This window comes from Poecilia mexicana, unplaced genomic scaffold (assembly GCF_051168715.1).
Source record: "Poecilia mexicana isolate PSO_F unplaced genomic scaffold, ASM5116871v1 scaffold_7, whole genome shotgun sequence".
NCBI lineage: Eukaryota > Metazoa > Chordata > Actinopteri > Cyprinodontiformes > Poeciliidae > Poecilia > Poecilia mexicana.
Window position 1 is genome coordinate 6767781 of NW_028263376.1, and position 15835 is coordinate 6783615.

The 15835-nt window shown below is 40.2% G+C and overlaps 2 protein-coding genes across 9 annotated transcripts in view; one reads left to right on the forward strand and one right to left on the reverse strand.

Annotated features, from left to right (window-relative positions):
* Positions 1-6525, forward strand: part of atp2b3b (ATPase plasma membrane Ca2+ transporting 3b) — a 66745-nt gene extending 60220 nt beyond the window's left edge. For 2 of the 4 annotated variants that reach the window (XM_015011356.2, XM_015011358.2), the window contains one exon: positions 1981-6525. In XM_015011356.2, coding sequence (XP_014866842.2) covers positions 1981-2463 — 483 coding nt within the window. In that variant the 3' untranslated portion in view covers positions 2464-6525. The remainder of the gene's footprint in view (positions 1-1980) is intronic. The other 2 variants (XM_015011359.2, XM_015011360.2) reach the window with 1 other exon arrangement.
* A 6292-nt stretch (positions 6526-12817) lies between these two features.
* crebzf (CREB/ATF bZIP transcription factor) lies at positions 12818-15676 on the reverse strand. 5 transcript variants are annotated; one of them, XM_088006939.1, is made up of 4 exons: positions 15597-15674; positions 13806-14631; positions 13545-13620; positions 12818-13166 (listed from the first exon to the last, which is right to left on the reverse strand). In XM_088006939.1, the coding sequence occupies exons 1-3, from the start codon at positions 15652-15654 to the stop codon at positions 13611-13613; spliced, it is 894 nt and encodes a 297-aa protein (XP_087863065.1). In that variant the 5' UTR covers positions 15655-15674; the 3' UTR covers positions 12818-13166; positions 13545-13610. The 5 variants fall into 5 exon arrangements, with proteins under 5 accessions (XP_087863065.1, XP_087863068.1, XP_087863066.1 ...); XM_088006942.1 differs by having other exon boundaries at positions 13806-14578; positions 15597-15673; XM_088006940.1 differs by having other exon boundaries at positions 15467-15653.
* Positions 15677-15835: the final 159 nt, after the last annotated feature.

A 15835-nucleotide genomic window follows, 5' to 3' on the forward strand; every position in this document is an offset into this window, starting at 1 on the left:
AATTGCCATAGGTTCTTGCTAGCTTTGTTTTTGTTTTTTGTTTTTACTCTACATGAAACTAACACACTGACCATCCTGCTTTTCTCCATTTGTGCCTAACAACCATCTCTTTGTGCATGCATCTGATGCAGTGGTGTGACTGTATTACCACCCCAACACACACACACACACGCACACACACTCACACACATTATTCATGGGCGTATGATGCTTCTGTGGTTTTTGTGGTAGTGGCAACTGAGTCGTTTTGTCTTTTCATGTCTGATTGATGTGTGAGAACTGACAAACCTATCATCATCCAACTAATTTTAAAATACATTTGTTTATTTATTCATTTTGTTTTTGGCACTTTTGGGACACACGATCAGGTGGATGTTGTGCTGGCGTTGAGCAACATATCTCTGCTGTCAAGGTCAAAGTTATTAACATCCACGTTTTGAGACACGTCCGCTTCTGCAATGAATAAACCCATGAAGTTTATTTATGTAAAGAGAATCATGATGGTTTTATTTCCACTTATTCACACTGCAGTGGCTTTAAATGGACACTGAAAACCTCACACTGCAATTCAAGTTTAGCTTCTGCGTGTTTCTTAAGACATATGTTTCCAATCATAAGACTATTCCCATAAAGAGAGAATGGATACACAAAAACGTCTATTTATCAGCACACATGTTTTCTGGAATGTTTATAAAGTTACAAACCTCGATTGAAAATTATTGGGAGTAAGCTACATCACACAGACTGAAAACAAAAGGAAACACCCTGGAAATAAATTAAATGTAACTGAGAAATACTGGAAAATAAAAAATAAAAAAAATGTGTATTGTGAATTTAAACACTTCAAAATGGAAACATAATTTTACCTGACTTTTATTTAGCTTAGTATTAATATATCAGCCGTAATGAGAGAGAGGTTTACATAACCCCAACCCTAAAGCCCCAGCATTAGCTTCAGACTCCGTTGATACATTAACATTAGAAATAAGTAGTAAAAAAAAGGAAAGAATGAATGAAAGAAGAAAACTAGCAACATTGTCCTTCTAAACTTTCATTAGCATTAGCACTAGCTATAAGATGCTCAGCTCCATTCTTCTGTGCACCAGCTACTTGTTTGCAATAATCGTAATGTTGCTTTTGGAATATAATGACATAAGTGGAGAAAAAGCCAGCTTCTTGTTCACTGTGAGGTCAGAACTTATAATAAGGTGCAATAAAGAAAATGTAACTTGTAGATGCTTACAGATGAAAAAAAGAATCTATTTTGGTAAATAAAAAATATGGTTGATGCATAACTTAATGGAATATTTAGTGAAAGTGTTGAAAACCTAGTTATATGATATAAAAAATGTTAAAATGCAACTTCCTTTTATTTACCATATGATTATTTTGGAGACAGTTCATTTTCTATGAGTTTATTAGTACGACTAATGAAGCACACTACCGACTGGGGCACATCTGTTGATGAGTTGACTTTAAAATATAGTTATTGTAAATATGTATTTATTAGTCTGTCAGGATTAACTGCTTTCATAGATGAATCCAGCTGGGGAAAAGCATTTCTATCTCCATATTTAATGTTGAATAAAGCTAGAAACAATGGCCTCTTCCTTCTTCTTCTAAGGTGCCAACATTTTAAATTGAATATTGACTCAAACATGCTATATGTAAATATGACTACAGCACTTCAATGACTCATTAAAATAAGGCAAATTCCTAAAAGATATTCAATCTGTTCCAGAAATTCTTGTGAGGCTATTTTAAAATAAGAAGAAATAAGAAAAACTATTCAGAGCAACGCTAAACTTTATCCACCTGGTCCTGAGTTTCCATCTGTCAGTCTGTCACTTTCTGTCCTCTGGAGGATACAAGTCTGTTTCTGGGTCTTCCCCTGCCTCCTTCCTCCACTTCTTATCTCTGACTTTGTCCTTCTTTTTTCTTCTCTTGTGGTCTCTCCTTCATCTTCCTTCACCTCGGCAGATGCGAGTGGTGAAAGCATTCCGTAGCTCGCTGTACGAGGGCCGGGAGAAACCAGAATCCCGCAACTCCATCCACAACTTCATGGCCCACCCAGAGTTCCTCATCAACGACCTCATCCACAACATCCCGCTGATCGACGACACTGACGTGGACGACGAATCAGAGCTCAGCAGATACCAGCACCTGCACCCGGCCCTCCGCAAGCCGCCGCCCCCCCCGGCCCAGCCCCCAGCCCGCACCAGGCCGACCCGGCCCTATCGCCAGTACAGCCTTCCAGTGACCCCGTGCAACCGCAACAACAACAACAACAGCAGCAGCAGCAGCAGCAGCTCCACGGTCAGCGACAAGAACAACTTCAAAGTTTCCCCCGACAACCAGAGCCACCATCACAAACATCACCACAGCCATCATGGCAGGCCCAGGCCCGTGAAGGCCCCCGCCCCCCACCCAGCACATCTCTTCTGCGTGGAGACGTCCTTATAACTGGGAGAAAGGGAATCCCAAACCCCACCAAGATGAGGGGAGGGATGAAAGGGTTGAGCATGAGAGAGGGCTGAGAACACAGTGACATTTTCATCCAGTCTCCCTCAAAACAAGCTCACAGAAAAGAGGAGGGGCGGGGGGCGGGGAACGGCTGGAGACTTCTGCTTGCGGCTCTCTGAGAACAACTTTTCCTCCCTTTTCCTCTCTCTGGCTCTCAGTTTGAATTTCCACCTCGATCCCACTGGGCCCCACCCAGCCTCGTCACACTCACCATGTCGTCCTGGGCAACGGTTCGGATGGGGAGGGAAGGTGGTTGTGTTGCCGGGGCATTGGGGTTGGGAGGGCAGGTGGGACACCCACAAAAAACAAAACATAAAAGCTTCTATACAACCGGTCATGTGACTTCGGGGCTGACTCACTCTGATTCTAACAATGTTCATTCTTAGTGTCGTTGCCACCTACTTACCCACCCACACCTCTCTGGATACAGCCACTCTAAGGTCACTGCTCTGCTTGCGATATATGTGAAGCGCTTTGTTGAAGCTTTACCTAGACCTCAGTCACTTCCATCTCGCCTGCATTTATCCCCTGCCCCCCCATGCTGGTGTTCATTTGTTTCCTTACTTAACAGATTTCGCTCGCCCCTCCATTTTTCAGTCTGTGTATGTGTGTCGTCTTTTCTCTACTTATGAAAAAAACCTGACAAGAACAGAAATTGCAAAGACAAAAGCTATTTATTTAAATCTATAAGTAAACTGACCGGATGCAGAACTAGGTGGGGGTATCACATATGTATGCAGTGTGTGAACATGTAATTTCAATGTTTGGGAAGCAGGTTGGGGCCACCCCACAACCCCCACCCCAACACTGAACTGTTCATGTTCGTCACATGACCTGCTCTCCATCATGATTGGGATTTCTCCATGACTCATAAATCCCACGGGATCTCCTCCCATGTCCACATATTTCTGTTTTGTCCCATGATCTTCTCTCTTGCTGTTCCTCCTTTGCTCATTTCGTGTCGTCCCTCTCGCTACTTTTGCGATGGAAATATGTAAGAGGGCTTTTTTCCTTTTTGAGGAAAAAGCTGATCGCTAGTGAAGCATTAACCCTTTAAAACGTCATTAAACATGCACGATGCACAGGCGACGTCCCTTTAAGACTCACTTGTACCTACTTCGCTCCCGCTCTGACACGTTGTTTAATTTGATCTGTTGGATCTCCGATCCAGTTGTTTTCCACTGGAGGGAAGTAAAAGTTCTCCCTCAGCTTCCGGAGCACGTTGGGCCCAAATCTAAAGTCAGTTACCAGTTTTATCTTCAGGCTCAAAGTTCAATCAGATCCAACCAGTGAGAGCTTGTGTGTCAGAATGTTAAGTTCTGTTAAGTTGTAAACTCTTGAAAAGAAATGTCATATTTAGACCCTGTCCACACAGAGACGGTTTTAGTTGAATCTCCATCACTTACTGTGGCTCTGCAGCCTGTTGTGTGGACGAGGGGCAGAGGTACTTTCTCTTTTTAAAGTCTGAAATAACCTACCTGCTGTCTGTCTACCACTTTGAAAAGCTTTCGTCATCCCTTTCTCTCTTTTCAGTTTTATGCTGCAGAGAGCTTTCTTTTCTGCCTCTCCATCTTTAGTTCCCTGTCATCAGACAACAATACAATTCAAATTGGACCCCAGTGCTTTCTCCTCTAGGAATAACTTTTCTGCCTTTATATTGGCGCCCCTTCTGACGTAGCACCCCTATGCCTCTATAGTGCACACCCACTTTTTGCACCATTGGCATAGATACACTTTTTTTTTTTTTTAATCTTACATAAATATGCAGAGCTCGTCTCTGTGTGTACAGGGTCCTTCTGCTATAAGTACAGACATTACGGAGGATACCAAGACGCCCAGCTCATTCTTCACACACTTTACGCTTTAAGCTGATGCTGGTGTCCAGACAACATCTGAAAGTGTTGCCAGGTTCACTTTGTCTCTCTTAAATGAAATGACTTCCAACTCTATGCTTTTGTCCAACTTCTTGCATAAAAGCAAAAAATATTTCCCCAGATATTCCCTTTGTGACACATCTCTGTCAAAGCTGTCCAGTGTAAAAGGGCTCAACAAACTGGACAGCCAATCATCAGACAGACACCTACGCAAGGTACCGGTGCAGAGCCTGTGGCACCGTCACCAATTAACATTCCCATTAAACATTCCAAACAGCATTCCATGCCAGATGTTGAGGTCACCCCGCTTCACCTCCCCCTTGCCCCCCACTCACACCATGCAGCACATGGTGTGAGTACAAAGCTTAGTTCATGTTGCCTCGGAGCGGGACTTGGCTAAACAATGCAATCATTCCCTAACGTTCCTCCCTTTACTTCCCGCTTCCGTTGACTCCACCTCCCAATCCTCCCCCCTCCTGAACTGATCCCTCCACCAGAGCAAGGCAGACAATATGCAACAGACTGCCATGTCAGCATACTCAGACACAGCGAGTCACACGTCTGTCCTGCCTGTTGTGTTTCCAGGATGTTCGCAGAGCTCTCTGGGAAACACCCTTACCTGTAAAGAACTCTTTGTCTTCTTGAATGCTCATCCTCATCATCATCGCCCGACCCGCCGGAGCAGCGGGCGGGCGACTCTGTATTGGTCAGTCTGTTTTGAAGCATGCATTTGGTATCATTAATGTCACTCTATGTGTTGGTAAATCATTTAGGCTACTTGTCACTTCTGTGTGCTATTATCTCTCCACATCTGCTTTCTTCCTCTTTACCTCTCACGCAAAAACACACACAAACACACACACACATCCTTACATTCCATTTGGAGTTTAATCTGTTCCAGCACCTCTGAGCACAGAGACATCAGTGCTTTTTGTAGGAAACGTGCAGCGCGCCGATTGAACGGGGGGAGAATGTGCAGAGGGGGTGTGTGTGTAATTTGACTGTGCAGCTCCGGGCTTCTCCGTTCGGCCGTCGGATCCACGCGTCCATCCAGCCACGTTACATGATGTTGTGAGACAGTTTCACAGAAGGCGAAAACCTTCTGTGAAGAAGAAGAAAAAAAAGAGTATATTTATTGAAATTATGAAGTGTACGACTGCACCACAACTGTACAGATCGCCCAAATGTGCACATGTGCATCTTTGATTTTACAGGTACCATGTTCCTGTTACACTTTTTTTTTTTAAGTTTCTTTCTTTAAAATCCTATTGCTTTACGTAAAGAGAGGAACAACAACATGGAAGTGCTTGTATTATATTATTATTATTATTATTAATTTTTCTCCACCGGTGCTCCCACTGATGGAAAAAGACAGTTGCACATTCTCCTGAGCATATTCTGAGGGCTGTGTTTTCTGTCCACTGAACAGCTCCCTGAGGTGCGCAGAGGAACTTCAGGTCTTTTAAGACACCCGACTCTGTAAATAAGAGAACTGGAGACAGAAATGTACCTCATTACGACCTGAGGGATCTGACAAAAACTTGGGAGGGTTGGGGGCGGGGGGGTCCGTGCAGAGGAACAGGAGGCGCCATGCAGAGCTAGAGTCTGCAGAAGTGCACTGCGTCCTCGCATTGTTTAGGCTGCTCTCTTAGATCTGCCACCAGTGTTTACTGCCAGGGTACGCGGGGGTCAGAGTTAAGGTTTTACATTATTCATTATACATACTGCTGTAAATATTCTGTGTGGAACGGTCCCCCCTCCACACCCTCCCACTTCTTGCACAACGGCAGTGCCGTTCGGCAGACAGAAAACACAGCCTTAACTGTGCTGAAATGACATTTAAAGAGCAAAAAAAGTTGCAAAAAAATACAAAAAAAACAAAAAAAAACAAGAGCAAAAGCAAAACAAAAAAAATCTAAAGACTATTGAATATATTAAAGAGTTACCTGCCTGTTATTTAAGCGAATAAATATCTATATATGAGAAAGAACACACCTGTATACTGTAGACTAAATCTGTATTGAAATCTAAGAGAATTTAATGGGAAATAAGTCCAACACCTTTTGTCTGTATGAAAGAAAAAAAAAAATCCATCAAAGTATTCTACAATAATAACTTTGACAAACTCTGTCTGGTCTTGTGTTGTTTGTTCAGGTAACACAGTGACTCCTTCCTTCCCCAGAACAAAAAAAAACCCCTGAATAATATATTTTTATATTTTTGCTTTTTGTCGCCTGCTGTAAAGATTCAGATGTTTTGTTACCCTGGGAAGATGCAGCACTGTGAGAAACAAACTGCTTCCTTAAAGATATATTCTGTTTTTACTTCCATGTCACACATACATGTTTCTTAAATTCAGGGGCGGATCTATTGGGGTGGCATGGGGTGGCAGTTGCCACCCCAAACGAGAGCCTTGCCACCCTTGTTGCCACCCCAGCTAGCGACAATTAATTCAATAAATAGTTATGGCAAATCGGACATTAAGCGCATGAAACTCTTTTTTTTTCCCGACAACATTGAATACAACACAATGTAACCTGACACCCACTGCTAAGTAGCGGGAAGTGCGAGAGAAGGACAGAGCGCCAGCAGCATTGGTGGATATATATGTTACTGGACTGGACATTACGTGATTTATCATAAGTCACACATCCGCCATTTTTGTCCATTGAGTCAGGAATATCGGTGGTCAGGAAAATACTACAATCACGCAAAGAATCAGAACAGCGGACGCAATGTTTTGCAGTTAATTCAACCATAGATAATGGTAATAATGGCTTCAGATTTCACAGATGAGGAAAACGTTTTAATTTAAAGAAAACATTGAACAAGTGAGCAGTGGGTCAGTTATACTAGCCTAACTGTTAGCCTGTTATTGACTTTGATAACCTTAATATGTGCTGCGCAGTTCGGTGTGTTTTGGTTCCGTTAGCACTAAACAACCCGCCACCAAGTCATCAGTAGAGCAGCTGTTTAAATCAGCGAATCAACCACCGCGGTGAATGTTCTGTTTTGGTGTTTTTGCTACTTTTTTGTGTGGGAAATGTTTGCTTTTGGGTGTTGATTCTCCTGATCGGTCATCTACGCTCTATCTGCTAGTTGTCTGTCGGTTGCCATGGCAAAGCCGACACACAGAGCGAGAAAAGGCAGAATAGAAGTTGTTGGAGCTATTTTTTCTTTATCCATTTGAATTTTGTTACTTTATTCTTAAATTTCTATTTTTTGTATTATTTACAGAGTTTATTTGTAGGTTGATAATTGTTGATTTATTTATTTTTTTTGTTTTATTATTTTTCTTATTTATTTTCTAAATTTAGACAGGAAGTAATGTGGGTCAGTCCACTTTCTATAAGTGCAGGGGCCTGGTGAAGGACCAGCAGGCATTTGGGTTTGGGGCCGATGGTTTTTAACAGAGCAAGAGCGGTAGCATGAGAACAAATGAAATTTGATCTCTGTAATTGTTTGGTGAAAGAGGAAAATTAATCAAGATCAATCAATAAGTTTGGACATTGAACCTTCTTTTGCCTGTGTATAGAAACTTGACCCCAGTGCCTCAGTAGTGGCTTGGTGGAACTTTTATTGGATGTTTGGCTTGGCAAACAATCAGAAGTGGTTCTGTCTAGTTTGGTTCTTCACCTGTTCATCAGCTTTATTGTACCTTTATTGTGGCTCACTGCAGCCGCTGCAATTCCTAAAAACAAGCGACAAAAACGGAGCTAATCCCCTGTGTTCGCAAAACGTGGTGATATTTATAACAGTTGTCAAACTACGGCTCCTACAGCATATTTAAAATAAAACGATTGACCAATATAAATAGAAATTCGCCCTTTCTTGCATCTTGACAGAACTAACAGAAACTAAACTGTTTATAGATTTGTATCATGGAGAATTTATCAAACATCAGTTTTCTAATCTTTATTTTAAGTCGTATTTAATAGATATATCTGATAACAAATGATGGCGCTACTAATATTTTCGTGACAGATTTCTCCTTGTCCTGTATTGGGATAAAATGGTTTTCTGGACACAATGAATCACATAGCGACCAATAGGCGCTATACACTATGTCCAGTAATGCATATAAATTAGCAGGAGTATGAAAGATGTAAAAATAATTAACTATACTATATTAAATTGTATTTAAGCCTCGGTGCTACATGAAGCTCATTTTGAAACAATGCAAGTTAAAAACAATATTTTGCATGTGTGTGTGTGTATATATATATATATATATATATATATATATATATATATATATATATATATATATATATATATATATATATATATACACACACACACACACACTGCCACCCCTGAAAATGTCCCTGCCACCCTCTTGCCACCCCATAAATATTTTTCTAGATCCGCCCCTGCTTAAATTCAAACAAAATGTTAATGACCTGACAAAGATAATCTGAGTAAATACAAAAAGCACTTTCAAATGATTTTTTGAGTATATTCAAAATTATGTCATGTCATTCACTGAGGAAAACGTTTTGCTCCTGAACTAACAGCTTTTACCACACTTCGCAGCAAAAACCCCCATCAAGTGTTTGTGGTAAACAACAGGGTGTCTTTTACATCTTTGTGGAGAAATTTTTGGTGTCTTTTCTTTGCATGCTTGTTTCAGTTAATCTATTTTTAGAAGATTTTTGCAAGATTTGTGTCCCAACTTTAACTAGACATTTGCAAAACCTTCAATTAGCCTTTTTCTGAGCCTTTTCTAGGTGGACTCGCTGGTTTGATTTAGATCAGTGTTTCTCAAACATGGTCCTCACTGCCCCCCTGCTCTGCATGTTTTAGATGTGCCTCTATTCCAGAACAGCTGATTCAAATGATTGCATGACCATCAAGTACTGCAGTCGCCTGTTAATCACCCAGAGATACAATTCAGGTGTGTGGCAGAAGGGAAACACCTAAAACATGCAGCAGTGAGGAGCAGGGCTGAGAAACACAGCTTTAGAGCATCAAGCTGCTAAGTTTAAGGTCACAGACTGATGGCCAGATATTCAACTTCAGGAAGAAAGACCAGAAAAAAAAACAAACAATGAAAACAAGTTCCTGAAGATCTCATGTTTGACTGTTGTTATGGTATTCTTTTCTGAATGTTTTAAAGTTTTATGTAACAATCTTCATGAATCCATGGAAGACTTGCCCAAAGTGTTGGGATGTTTTCTGTAAGACGTTCCTTGTCATTCCGTTTGGTCAATGGCCTCAGCTTTGAATGTTTCCATAGATATTTGCTCAGTCTCTTTCTTATTGCCGAGTCATGAACACTGACTTTAACCGAGACAAATGAGACCTGCAGTGATTGGTTTAGCGTTAATCGTTTGTGCGCTCAGGTAGGCCAGCCACTCCAGTAAAGGTTCACCACTGTTCCATGTTTTCTTCATCCGTGGATAGTTTTAGAAATAGGTTTATAACCTTATTCAGAGCATAATTTCTTTAGCTAGTGTGTTGCTTTTGTATATTTTTAACCACCTTCATGTTGTCAGATGAGTTATCTGTGTAAATCCCTGATTCAAGAGGTCAAGCACTAAAATCGAACCAAAAATGTGGCCAATTGCTGTTATAATTTTAAACAGGACCAGGTTAGTTTGGAAAACATTTTTCCCATTAATAAATCAAATTTGATCATTATATTTTGAATTTACTCAAGTTATCAAACACATTAAAATATGATTATTTAAAACATGAGTGGGATATGTCCAAATCTGATGTTAAAACAATAGGAATGTGTAAATGTAGAATTTTATTTCATTGGAAGGAGTTAATGGAAAATTATTCATGTGTTCTCTTTTCTCATTGAGAAACTATCAAATGTGACAAAGTTATAGCCAGTATGGAAAAGAAGCCTTATTTAATCCTCATATCCAGAGAAGCAGAGTTGTGTATTCTGACCAGGTCCACCTGCAACTACATCTTCACATCTGGCAGATGTAGTTGCATCTGGCAACCTTCATTATGCTAAGATTCAGTATCCACACTGTGTAAAAACAAGACTTCAGTTTCACAATATGGCCAGACCATACAAATTGTCAATACTTCAAGTGTCTGAGTTACTGAACAAGCAACACCAAACACCAATAGGGGGCAGTACATTATTCAGTACCAAATAAAAGCCTTTTTTTATTAGGCTGACTGATGTTGCCAAGTGAAGCAAAATCATGTTTTCTTCTCAGTAAGCTGAAATGGTTTTCCTTCATTAGTGAAAATGTAAAATTATTGAGTCTTGCTCCAGTGTGCCTGGAATAATGAGGTTAAATATTGGCCTGACTAAATGAAAGCATCTGAAGTTTAATACTTGCTAAATTCCACCAAACCCTGATATAAATATCCTCACCCATATTGGAAGTGAACCCCCAGTTTACCCCCAGAATCAGAACCAAACATTGAGAAGCACCATTCAGTTTTTATGCTCTAATCTAGAACAATGTTCCAGAAAACTGCAAAGATGCTGAAACACCGAGTTCCCAAAATCAAGGCTAAAACCCCACCTGTTTAGTCGATTTTGATTAATAAAAAGTGGATCATTTGTAATTTTAGTCTGTATTACAACTTTTTATTGCTTTCTTTTATTTACTCCTGCAATGTTTTATGCCTCCATAAGGTAAAGTACAATAATGTTCAATATACTCATTTATTTGCCTTAACAGCCACTGATGTGGGAGCATAGACCAGAGCAGTGTTTCCCAACCCTGGTCCTCAAGGCACACTGCCCTGCATGTTTTAGATGTTTCTCTGCTTTATCACACCCCATTTAAATGATTGCAGTTCAGAAAAAGCTTGTTAATCAGCCATCAATTGAAATAATTTGTGTTGAAGCAGGAAAATACCTAAAACATGCAGGACATGGTGCCTTGAGGACCAGGGTTGGGAAACACTGGACCAGAGGATTTGTCAAACCAACTACGGCCGACTGAATGCTTTAAACACAAAACAGGGAACGTCTGAAGGGTAACCAATATACCAGTAGGTGGCAGTACAGATTACTTTTCTGTTCCACTCTCCCAGGAAATATGAATACAAAAGCACTTACAGCTAAATGAGCTAAAATACAGTACATTCAGAAGTATTTAAAGTTCTTCACTTTTTCCACATTGCCAGGATGGTATGTCTTTTCCAAGCACACTGTGCTACAAAACAGCACTGATAACTACAACTTGTTATAAAAATGCTGTATATGTGAAACAAAAGACATTTGAAACCTTAAAATTAGCTCGTTTAAGAAGATCCTCTTCTTTCCAGCACTCTGCCTTCAGCACATCACAAAACTGTTCCTCCATGCTGCCATTTAGAACCGCTCCTGAAAGTGTTGGCCCAAGTAGTTCATGAGAGCTCAGAAAGGCAGTTCCACCAGGTGTTGGCTAACAGCTGCTGGTCAGAAGGAGCCAAGTGGAGGAACTGCAGGTGAGCTGTGCTCTGACAGGTGACGCTTTATGGAAATATGTAGCACCTTGTTTACTTATTTCATTATTCCATTATTTCCACAATAAGTTAACTGACTGAGCCAAGTGAAGCAAAATCATGCTTTTTTTTTCCTCAGCAAGCTGAAATGGTTTGCCTTCAGTAGTGAGACTGTAAAATGATTACAAGTCTTGTTCCAGACTCGTAATCTGGACACCCAAATGTTGGGGGAGATTTTACAATTTCTCAAATATGTATGAAATTCAAAGCAACACTCCAGGAAAGTCTTTGATGAGGGAATAACATAACATGATGTAAAGCTTGAAAAAAAAAAAAAAAGTATTTTACATTATACCCTACCTTTAAATTAATCTTCCCTCAAAATTCTAGACACCAAATTATGACAACATGGAAAAAAACTTTTGAGATTTTACTGATCATCCATAAAATGTTTCTACAACTTAGGAGTGCACCTGTGGTAAATTCAGATGATTGGACTTGATGTGGAAAGGCACACACCTGTCTATATATGGTCCAACAGGTGACACTGCAAACATGAAATCAAAGGAATCATCTGTAGACCTCAGAGACAGGATGGTCTTGAGGCAGAAATAAAAAGAAGGATCCAGAAACTCCTGCTGCTCTGAAGGTCCGATGAACTCCGCCTCCATCGTTTAGCAAAAATCTCAAACTTTTTCTCACATTGCTGCTCACATGGGGTATTTGTGTGTAAAATTTTGAGGAAAGATTGTGTGCTGGAATATAAAATGTGGAGAAAGTGAAGTGCTGTGAAAACCTTCTGGATGCACTGTAGTTGGGCAAATAAATGAAATGAATCTTTCTATGCTCTATAATTCCATCCAAGGGGGACTGTCATCTGTTCTGACAACCGTTACCAGACTTGACCCAATGTTCAGGGAAAGTTAAGACCTTTATCGGCAGAGCTTGCTGTTTAGAAAGAAAAAAGAGATGCATTAATATCAACAGTACACAACAAGACTCAGCAGATATTTAGTATTTTACACACAGAGAATGGGATTTATTTGTCCAACATTTCTCAGAGCATTTACGTGAAAAGAAAATATATTCAAAATTAAACATTTACAGTTTATTAGATGTGATTTAAAAATTAACTGTGATCAGTTCTTTTTTTTTTAATGTACATTTCAATATACAATCAATATACAAATTGCTCCGAGTGTTGTAGGAGCTTTGCTGATACAACCAAGAGCTACAGGTGATGCAGAATGTGGGTAAAAATTAGATTACATATACCATTTGTTACCGATACTCCCTTTAAAAAAATACCAGGCCACGTTGCAGCTGCGTGTCCAGCTTCGTCACCTCCCATCAGCAGAACTTTAGTATAAAGAAAAAAGGTGGCGCTAAATACATGTATTCTTCGGTAAACAGGTATTGGTTCACAAAGAGGTTTTTTTTGTTGTTTCATCTGATAGGGAGAATGTGTTTTCTGTTTTCTCTTCCTTTTAAGATCAATTACTTTACAGTTTGACAGATTTTTTATCACTCTTTGTGGACCCTTACCATTATCTTATCAAACAAGCACTAAGAAAATTGAAGCCTAACACTTATCAAATTATTTCTTACAACAAAACAAAACTGAGCAAAGTGCTCAACATCCATTAATTGGGAACATTTGATATATTAAAATAAAACAAAGTACTGATGTTGCTGCTGAATGCTGAAGACAGAGAGAAGTTTCTGTCCATTCCTTACCATGGCGTCAAGCAGGAAGAGGGAGTTCAGAAAGCCACTCATCCCCCATGGCGGAGCAACCATTACCTAGAAGAAACTGTCAACAAGGTTTAGCAGTAACGTGTACTCATCCCACCAGAACAAATAGCATAAATCACATGCACATTCTGCAATTCTTAGGCAGCTCTAATTAACTCAGTGTTCATCCATCCTGATAAGGTTCAGTACAGAGTCGCATACGGTTTAGTCTCAATATGAGAAAACAGAAGTACTTGACCCTACATTTTGAGCGACGTGCTCGCGCTCTCTGCACACTTTGGGCAGAATTCGACTGACACGTGGTTCTTGTCTACATGCAGGCACACGCCGCCAGACGTCTCCTTCTCCTCCACCTTCACCCGCTTCCTGGGCAACGCATAATCGTGCTCGTTAGAGCGTGGCCCCTGGAAAAGCGAGGAAGATAATTTCATCCCATTCACACCGCTCAGTCTGGACAAGAGCTGGGCTAACATGCTCTCATTGGCCAGCACAGCCCTCAGATACCTGGTTTCATCCTCCAATTCTTCCACCCGTTTAGTCAACTGACAGTTCTCTTGTTTGAGCACGGTGTTCTCCGTTGACAGAACGCCAACCTGCTTCTCCAGGCTGTTGACGTGCTCCTTCTTCTTGAGACGGTTCAACCTGGCAGCAATGGCGTTTTTGTTGATGACGTGGTTCGACTGGTTTTGTCTGTTTTTCATCCTGGAGCCGGAAGACGTTCTGTCTGGAGATGAGCGGGATGAAGCGTCAAACCCCGAGTCTTGGTTTATGTCGCTGCATGCTTCTAGATTGGCAAGATCGACGCCAAAAAGTAGAGAGGAAGAATCTTTTTCTAGAGTCCACTTTAAATCTTCAAACAGGTCATCTAGCTCAATTCCTGGATGATCGATGTCATCGGCAGCAAGCGCATCAGAAGGGCTGGGAAGATCTTGATCGTTTTCCGCTACATCCACCTCCTCAACGTCTACCGACGGCATCTCCATGGCACGGCTTCTTCTCCTTGTGATCATCGTGTTCTGCCAATGAGATCGCAAAGACATTGAATAAAGAGGTTCTTTTAACGCCGCACCTGTGGAAACATAAAACTTCATTGTTAAATCTTACAAATAAACGCAGATAGAGTAGATATGAATTACAAACAATTTTCAATTAGTAAATTATTTAATCTCTACAAGTCTTTCAATAAAACAATATAAATATTTCACTAGAAATCCCTTAGTTCCCTACATAAAAAACTTAATATTTTTTTGCCTTTCAGTTACGTGCTGCTACTAAAATATTAGTAATTATTTTACATATGATACAAAATAAGGTTTTTAAAATCACCGTAATAAAATATTGCTTTTGATAAACATGTTGACAGTAAACTGCATGAGGCACTCTGGATAGGTTTATGTAAGTAGTGAAAGCTAACCCTCTTTTAGGCCGCGCTATCACATCGTCACGTGACACAAGTGACGCATGTCCAAAACGTTGTACTAACGTTGTGAACTCCGTTAGCTTTCCCTAACATGCCACAAAGTCACATTTTGTTCGTGAATTGTCTTCTGAAGGAGTTTTTTTAAAGCAAAAATAAACAATGAACACATTCTGTGCTTAGTCTTAACCTAATTGTCGATAAGGTAAGCTAGGGCCTCTATAGCTTAATATAGGCCGCGCTAGCTTCCCCGCGCTTTTGATTAGCATACAGCTAATGATAAAAAACGGTGCAATAGCATTAGTTTGGGTATACTAAAGTCACTATACGACGAGTTAAGAGTACCAAAAATGTGGTAACTCTGTGTAATGAAAGCCTGTTATGGACAAGAAATTCCCTGACTGTGCCTGAGTTAGCCTTTGTGTTTAGCCACAGGCCAACAAACTGAGCTAATGTGACGCAGCATTTTCTTCGCACAAATACTTACCAGCCCGACTCAAAAACACAAAAACTGTGGAAAAGTCAAGTAGTAAAAGTGTGTCGGCGGCCAAAAGCGTTATAGATATATATTATTTCTTCAAATTGAACACAGCTAAAACTTGTGAAGAGCGAGGTACCTTTGACCGTCCAAAGCAACTTCTTCTTCTTCTTCTTCTTCTTCACGGAAGTTTGCATTCAATTTGTTGCATTATCGCCATCTTCTGGGTGAAATGTTCATTACACTTCTACTACACATTTCTACAAGACTCTTAATGAGGCAAATATTCTTAAACTTTACTTTGAATTCAGTGTTATTTTATTGAAATAACATATCTTTAAAATCGGTTCCCATACGTCTATGAATAATATTCTTTAA